At 39.2% G+C, this 8,682-nt stretch overlaps 1 protein-coding gene across 2 annotated transcripts in view; it reads right to left on the reverse strand.

Annotated features, from left to right (window-relative positions):
* The window catches only part of LOC107085826 (probable E3 ubiquitin-protein ligase HERC1), a 61,003-nt gene that overhangs the window by 20,885 nt on the left and 31,436 nt on the right, over nt 1-8,682 (reverse strand). The window contains exons 35-45 of one of the 2 annotated variants that reach the window (XM_015376412.1): nt 8,334-8,501; nt 7,998-8,237; nt 7,812-7,895; nt 7,271-7,499; nt 6,014-6,308; nt 4,945-5,693; nt 4,024-4,237; nt 3,237-3,406; nt 1,736-1,819; nt 1,287-1,473; nt 1-128 (exon numbers count right to left, since the gene is read on the reverse strand). In XM_015376412.1, coding sequence (XP_015231898.1) covers nt 1-128; nt 1,287-1,473; nt 1,736-1,819; nt 3,237-3,406; nt 4,024-4,237; nt 4,945-5,693; nt 6,014-6,308; nt 7,271-7,499; nt 7,812-7,895; nt 7,998-8,237; nt 8,334-8,501 — 2,548 coding nt within the window. Of the gene's footprint in view, nt 129-1,286; nt 1,474-1,735; nt 1,820-3,236; nt 3,407-4,023; nt 4,238-4,944; nt 5,718-6,013; nt 6,309-7,270; nt 7,500-7,811; nt 7,896-7,997; nt 8,238-8,333; nt 8,502-8,682 lie in introns of both variants that reach the window. The other variant, XM_015376411.1, reaches the window with a different exon arrangement.

Below are 8,682 nucleotides of genomic sequence, written 5' to 3' on the forward strand. Positions count from 1 at the left end.
CTGGCCTTCGGAAAGAGGTCCTCTGAGTGGGTCCTGAGCGGCGGCGCCGTGCAGGAGGAGGTCTGTTCCTAGTGAGGTGGACATCCAAGAAGTTCTCCCTCTCTATCCAGTCAAGTCCTGGTAATAAACTGTAAACAAAAAGACCAACTTATCATTGTTTATACAGAGGGTAAACATTACAGTACCGTAAGTAGATCAGCTGCTGCCCGATTCTATGGTAGGCGCTGGTGTTTTTATTTATTTATTTTTTACTTTTTCTCTGTTTCATCCAGAAAATCTAATCACTAACATCACTAAGAAAACCAATTAAGCCCACCTCTACCTGCCGAAGGCTTGAATAGCTAAAGAAGCTATTTTCTGCTTTGTGCACATAATGACACATCCAAACACTTGGGACTCTCAGATTTTGCACAGGACTTTTGTCCTCAGACAATGATTAAGTATCAGAAACAAGAATGTGATGTCAAAAAGTAACTCCAGTAATTCTATATTTTAATTCTCATTTTATTTCCTCTACATTTCAAACCAAAACAAAAGAAAACTCAATCCTTGCAGTTTCATGTGGGTGTCCTATTTTCAAGAGAACAAGGCACGGCCACAGCAGCCAATTCATCTGGGAGCTAAAATATAATATTGTTTTAGAAATATTAGACTACTTAATATAAGTACTTTTACTTAAAACTAACTATATATTTTTTTCTGTTGTACTTTTTACAGATTATATACACCTCATTATTTCTCGACTTTTCTCCCCCAATTTCGAACACAAGTAGGTGCCAATGCCAATGCTCTCATTAACTGTAACTGCAAAAAAAAACTAGAAAAGCACTCAGAGGGTGCAGACCTCCACCAAGCAGCACATTTGGCCATTTTGGTTAAAAAAAATAAAATAATAATAAAAAAAAGTCCTTAAAATCCAGTCATAAGTTTTCAATTAATCCATCAAACAAACCAACAACGCTCCCTTTTCGTAGTGTTTAAAATACCTCCTGTCTTTTTGAGTACTGCCACCATCTGATTTGGAGGGGCTACTTGTTCCACCAAATATCCCTACCTCACAATGTTAGAGAAATCTTTCAGAAATGACTGTATCCAGCTTCTGATCTGGGTCTTTTTCACGGCATGGGGCTTACCTCTGGGAATAAGTTAATTGGAATCCATTCATAACTATTTTACTTATTCTAAAAAAGGACAGACAAAGCAGCACAAAATGGAAACATAACTTTCTTGGCCGAGGTAAAAATGTCAAAACCTGCTAATTCTGACTACATTCTCTAATTTCTTACCTTTCACTTGTTTGGTTAGTGGGCCTTTCAGGGCATTGCACCGTCTCTGGTCCATCAGGCGACGGAGTTTCTGCTGCTCCCTCTAGTCTAGGTGCCTCAGCTGCCTGGAGGTCGTCAGTCAGGGGGTGCTCTAGCATCCAACTCGCCAGGACTTCAATAGTTTGAGAATCCCAGTCACCTGCTACATCTTGGATACAAAGAGTTTAAATAAAGAGATGAATGAAGAAGAGTCCCGTTACCACCATGGCAAAATGTGATAAATCTGTGCAGGAAAAATTTGCGTGTGGTGCAAATAAGTGGTAATCATGGCTGGAGGGGGTGTAAAGGAGCTAAAATAGATGGTCTATCTAACTATCATTGGAATATATCGACACATAAGGACCACAAAATGTAAAACTCAAAGCACATGGAGCAAAAAACTGGCAACGAATACACTACAAAAGCAGTACCTGCTGCCTCCATGGCCCAGTAGATATGCCTCATAGTGAATCCCATTTCTAGCAAACGACTGGTGACAAACATTTGTGTCCGCTCTGGTGGTTTAGGAGAAAATGGAAAAAAAAAAGGTACACAAAAAGCAAGAAACAAACCAAGCCCACAGCTCCAATTTAAAATGTACACCATTTCTAAATTTAGTTGGAAATAAATTGCAATATTCTAATTTGCACATAACCACTCATTTACACCTATGTGCAACAATTCAAAAATAGGAAGACTATTTCCTATGCCTTTCACGTTAGATTTTTATTTGATAAATCAAACTAAAACTCATGTTTTTTGCTGATTCTTCACCACTTTATGGGTAAATTTTACTACATTTTAGAGACAACGGCTGAAGACAAGTAACAACTCAGATCTAGGGGGCAAATATAACCCAGCTAATCTCAGGGTGATGGTAGGAAGTACCAGCACAGTCAGTAGCCATCCACTCAGGCAACTGAACTCATCTTTGAAAGTTGAGAGTTTTTAAGTATGAAAATTCATTATTTCAGGAAGGATTTTTCATTTAGTAGCATGTGTGTAGAATTTACTTGAAGTGGATTATTTGGCTCAAGAATTTCATATTGTGGAAAGAAGAGACTGGTTTTAACAGTGTGAAAGATGACGTCTTTGCAATAATGTTTTTTGAAATTTCCTTGGTTTGAACTAGAACAGATGTTACCTGAATAGTGTCAGGTTTTTATGTTGTCTTTTTTTGTGTAGTATATGTATTTTTTCCAAGCCAGCCAAAGAGTGCTTCTAAATCCCTAGAGTGATAGTCTGTTAGGTCTCAGGGTTACAGCTCTAAGATAACGTTTTTTTTTTTTTGACTAACTGCTGTGTAAAATATTTAAGCTTCAGACTTTTTTATCACTACATTTCTCTTATGCATTTTAAATGGATGCCCCAATTCCTTGATGACGTTATGTTATCACTTTTTTAGAACTTTTGCCTGCATCCTTTTGCCTCTTGTTCTTGTTCCCCCCATCCCCACCCCCCATCTATCCGCAATAACAATAACTTTTATGAGCCGCATATCTCACAATTATAAAAAGAAAAAGTCATAAAAGTGATAATATATGCCTGTTAAGATTTGAAGCAGAGAGGTTTTCAGTTTCTTCTTGAAATATTTCAAGAGTGACCACAGCATAACTGACGATGACCATAATATGCCATTCCAGCATGTTGGTGTATGCATGCTTTTATGTGTCAATAGCAAGACAAAACACATGCTGTTTTGAGCGGCAGCTTTACTGTGATCAGTGATTTAACATTAAAGACCATGCAAAAAACACAACATTTTTCATCAATCCATACTGATCTGCTTTATACCTCATTACACATAAGAACAGATGTCAAGCTGATTCTACATCCACAAATGTGCATCGATGATAGTTTTTTCAGCTATACTGAGTTTCTTTTGTTTGTGACATTGTCCCCAAACCCTCTAATCGCTGGACTTGTTCTTACCCAGGCTGCTTCTGGCCTGTGTGCTGCAGGGGCCAGGCTCCATGAAGCTGGTCTGCTGCTCTGTGAAGGCATCACACGCAGCAGCGCTCGCAAAGCTGAAGCACGGGGACAGCAAGGGAGGGGCGCTATCCAGGCCCGTAAGTGTAGGGAACCGAGTTAGCAACACATGCCTAGAGGAGGTGAAGATATAGTATATACAGTAATAACAAAGACGCAGCTCTAAATTCTCACTGAAGTCAAAATTGTATCTACTGTCTCATTTTAAAGGCTCAAAGGATGAACTAATAAAATAAGGTTTCAGTATAAATAATGAATATTTCAGTCAAACCTTATTTTGACTGCAGCAGGACTTAATACAGCATAGATAATATTGTGATTGATCTTATGCTTCAACTTTTTCCTGTCAAAATGATCAAACCTCCTTCCTGGAGTCCCTTTTAACATACTGAGTCAGCGCTGAAACAATTTTTCTTAAGAAAAACACTCATTTATTTCAGGTCAGCTGGTTGGGTTAGAAGGACAAGCAGGTACAGCTGCAGCCTTGGTTAAAGAGAGCAGGTACAGCCTCTTTGCTTTTATGTAACATCACAACCTAACTCACCTTCTCCCCGGACCTCAGAACAGCAGCTGCTGCCAAGAGATTCAGGTCTGCAGTGATCAGTAAGAATGGAAACCCTAAACATGGCCTTGTTTTCTCACATTTTACTGAAAAATCACATTTTTTTTAATTTCTCGTGTGAATATTAAACCAAATCTGATTTGTATTTATATCCTAACCTATACTCACTGAAGGAGGCTGATGGGAAGGAAAGGGTTGAAATTTTCAACTCCATCCATCTGCAGGTTTGCTTGCAAAGAGGATGCCAAGTCATTACTTGAAGATGAGGCAGAGACTCTGTTTGATTGGCTGAAGATGGCAGTGCCTTCTGAACCCGCGCTGTACAACGACACTGAGCTGGAGGACTTGGAAACGGACTGAGAAGACGCATGGCGCCCTGACTCTGCAAAAGAAGGAGGGAGGGAGTTTTGGTTACTTTGAGAGAAAGTCTTAATTCAGATCTAGCCACAAATGTCTGATTGTCATTATGGAGACTTTATGGCCCCCAAGACGCCATTATTTGATGCAGTTCTCTGTTAAAAGTCTTTAGGGACATTTTAGAATCATATACAATTTTCTTTACTTTCTGTGGGGAAAGATAAACAAAAAGGGATCCTTGATTGGTGAAGGTTCCGTTATTCTAAACTTCTCTCTAATTGCAATGACTTTAGATATTTAGGGGTAAGTAGCTACCTTATTTTTGTAAACATTTTCTAATTTGAGAAGATCAACACATCGGCATAAATAAGACATTTTATTTTGTGTTAGCCATATTTGTACTCCAAAACGTTTCCATACATTGTTAATATATTCTTCTGTTAAATGTATATTATAGAAAATTTTCCCCCATGAAAATAATTATTTCTTAACAATAGATGTTTTTTTCCTCTACTGCTTTAAATTAAATAAGTTTTTTCTTTAATTTTTTTTTCTTTTCGTTTTTTTAAATACCGGTAGTAGTATAAGCTATTGAGAGCAATGATACTAAAAACATTTTTTTGTTTGTTTTATGAGCCCCTCAGAGCACTCGACTGGAAAACTAAAGTCTAAAAATAAAAATAAACCAGTAAATCAATGAAAATGTTTTCCTGGTAACATGGATTTGGATACCTTTGCGTTCCTTGTCGTCCTGCGGTCTGCTCAGGGCTCCTTTGTATAACATGACTTGAGCCCTCTCCAAATCAGCAAGAGATACAGTCTGCTTGATAGGACAGGGCCTCACTGCCCACTTTACCATGCTCTGAACCACATACTGCAGTACCGATCTCAGCTCAGCATGTTCATCCCATTGTTTGCTCTTAGCCTGGTCAGGGATGGGGCTGTGCAGAGGAATCACAGGGGAATTTGGAGGATCATGCTTGGAAACAAGCAGTAAATCTGAAAGCTTCTCACAAGTAAAAAACACTGTCAGGCATTTTAAGCCTCCAATAAGAAGATAAGAGACCCTGACTGTCCTCATTTCCAGTGCAAACATATCCATTTTTAAAGTCTGAGATGTCTGAGCAGGTTGCGATAAGCAGGACAACTCCTCAGAGTCAGCTGTCTTTGAAGATAGGTTTAAAGACGGAAAAGAGTCTGTTTCAACCTTCTGTTCTTTTAACTTTTTACTTTCGCTTTCAGGAAGCCATGTTCCACCGTCGGAAAAATCTTCTTCCAGGCGGCACCGTTTCTGTTCCTCCTTTGGGATTTCCTCAAAGTATTTCCCTCTGGGAGGCTGGCACACCCCCTGCCAACCCTCTTCCTCCAGCAGCCTCATCAAGTATATTAAATCCAACAAAACCGCCGGCTTGAGTCCTCCGAGGCGCGAGACATCACAGCAGGATTCGTCACACGGCTCCAGTGAGATGATCGGAGTGTCGCTGGGTGACCAAGAATTCATGGAGCTTAGTTATTAGGAAGGATTGGAAGAAGCCACAGATACATCATGGAGTGACACCAGGACACGAATTCAACGAGGATTAATGATGAAGGAATGAGGGGAAGGAAACAAGAAGAAAGTAAAATTAGGGTTGAAATGATTAGGTAAAATGTTATAGAAATAACAGATAGAATGAAAAACACTAAGAAATTAATCAGAGTAATGATGCCAAAGAGGGAAGATGGGAGAAAAAAAAACTTATTGGTGAGAATAATTATTTGAAAAAAAACTTTATCATGAGTCAGAAGACTGTAGTGATACCTGATAGAGAGATCCGCTTCCTCCCACTGAAGCTTAGCCAGGGAACTTCCTTTTTTCAAGACCCCAAGCATAATGGCCCTGCGACCACTTGGCTTGTGCATGCACTGGCCCCCAGCACGGAGGCCGCCGTCGACCCCTCCAATCACAGCCAGAGCTGGCCACACTTCATTGCAAAGAGCAGTCAGCTTGGTGTCTGACAGGGTCTGACGATGGGCAGCGAACTTCCCACTGTCTTCAGCAGACATGTCTTTGTCTTCTTTAACGTCTTCCATCTGTGTGTGGGGGGGACTAAGGCCTGTGGAGTCAAAAAAAAAAAAGAAAAAAAAAAAAGAGTACCTTAGATCAGTTAAAAAAAATAACTTATTTGAGCTTAGATTTAAAGGGAAAGTAGAAATGATTACTGATTTTTAAACAGCAGGTCATTATGATGTTCTATATCTACATTAAGTTTTGGATCCAAACATCTGTCAATAGTTTCCCTCTCTGTTTGAAATAAGTGACCGATCAGCAACCAGGAATTGTCAAGAGACTTTACTGATGTTAGCATTTGACATAAATGTATTTTATTTTAATAAATGGAAGTAGGACAATTGGCTTTTCTCACAATATTCAGTTTGAATTTTTTATGCAAATCTTTTTCTTATACCTTCTAGAAGGTACAGTTTCCTACGATTCTGTGCAGGTGGTTTGCTCTGCAAGCTGTGTTAAAAAAAATCAGCAGTTTGTTTAAAAACAGTCTAAACAGCCAGAGTTACACGTCGAGTCAGATTTTATATTATGAGGGGCTGATAATAAAGTTTACAGTAGCTTTATTAGCCCAGTTAACCCAGTGTTGGTCCAGTATATTAAAACTCCCTTCCAGATACTATTTGTCACTCTTAGGAAACCATTTGAACCATTAATAGACCAAACACTATTGGCCTCAGAGTTCAAACATTTCTATCGAGGAGAAAAAAAAAGACCAACATTTAAAAAAATAAACAAAAACCAGCATTTCCAAGTTTAATTTCAGCACACAACCTCAGGCCAATGGAACCAAAAGTTTTGATATTTTCATCTTTAAATGAGTAACGTTTAGGTTACCTGAATAACTGATTGAACCGTAAAGGGAACAATTACAACCTAGACATAACTTTTTCAAAGTGCCTGAAATGAGTCGCTTCATCCCTTTAAAAGTCTTGCTTCCACATTTGTGAGTAAAAAAAAATTTTCATACAAATAAAGTCTACATAAAGCAGAGTAAATGATGTTTCTAACCTAAGCTTTTAAAGCTTCTAGAGTCTTCTTCTCTCAAGATACCACCAATGAGCTCCAAGTGGGAGTGAATGTGCTGGTTAATGTGGGGCAACCATTGATCGGACTGGTGGAGCCGACGTAGTAGCTGCACTGTTGACTCCAGCAGCACGGTGGTCTGAGGGCTGCAGAGAGGCTCCCCAGGCAGAAGATTACTGGGCATGCCTCTCATTTGTAGGTCACGTAGAGCCACCTGTGATCAACACAGAAGCAGTTTGTTTACAGTTAGCCTTCATAGTTTGGTACAAAAATATATTTTTCTTTCCCTTCAAGGAAGCCAGTCCGTTTATCATGTTTAATTCCGGCTTTTTAAAAGTTACATTTTTCATTATTATTATCTCATTAACCTAAAAGTAGTTTAGTGTGAACTAAAGGGGTCATCCTTAGGTAAAAGTTTGCACGTTTAGACAGAGTTATTCGCAGAGCTCTAAAAAGGAAAAAGCATCAAGCATCACTTACTGCACTGCAGTAAGTTTTAAAGATGAGAACTCAGTATATTAAATACCTTCTCTCCAGGATTACTGCTGTAGAATAAAACACAAGGATACAGTTCAGAGGCAACTACGCCCTCAAACGCCAGCTTTGGCTCCTGCAAAAAGAATATCAAAATACAGCAATGGTTAAGAAAATAGTAAAAGCAATCAGTCAAAAGAAAATTATGAGCAAAGACTTTTCTTATGACTTTTCAAACCTTATCATTTTTGGCAAAAGATATAGTATGGGCTTCCATGTCCAGGATGCAAGTGATGGTGTCACCCTGGCTAAAGGAGGGAAGCGTACGGACCAGCTCTCCGCCATGGTACAGATTGCCACTGTAAGCCCGGTACAACCACATGTCAGTGGTGGTATGGTGGTTGTGATCTCTGACTGGCCAGCGGGAAACACCGATACATGTACCCTCGTTTCCTCTGTTCTCTTTAGTAATGTAAAACTGGAAGAGGTAGAAAGGAGGAAACAGGTGGATCAATATTTGTTCACTGATCAGTTAAAAATGTCTGTTCTGATTGGGATTTTTTTTCCTCATCACCTTCCAAATAAAACATCCTGAGGTAATGCCAGTGGTTGCCAATCCGTAACCTTTTCCAACTGCGCCATGGGACAGGATGTTACCACTCTCCAAGGAACAACAGACTATCTTGTCTGGGTCGAAGGAAAAATCCCCAATGGGGATACATTCATCAAAATAGCCAGGAGTCTGTAGAAGGATGAGTTAGAAACAAAGTTAAGACAAACTGCAACAAAGGATGGAAATGGCAGTAAAATGGAGAGGGGGGACAAAACCTTCTGAGCTATAAAATAACAAATCTTATCATTTAGAATGTCTTACAAATCAAGCCCACTGCTTTACAGGATTCAAATAAGTAATATGAGCAAAT

The sequence above is a fragment of the Cyprinodon variegatus genome, unplaced genomic scaffold (genome assembly GCF_000732505.1).
Source record: "Cyprinodon variegatus isolate N-32 unplaced genomic scaffold, C_variegatus-1.0 Scaffold134, whole genome shotgun sequence".
NCBI classification, from domain to species: domain Eukaryota; kingdom Metazoa; phylum Chordata; class Actinopteri; order Cyprinodontiformes; family Cyprinodontidae; genus Cyprinodon; species Cyprinodon variegatus.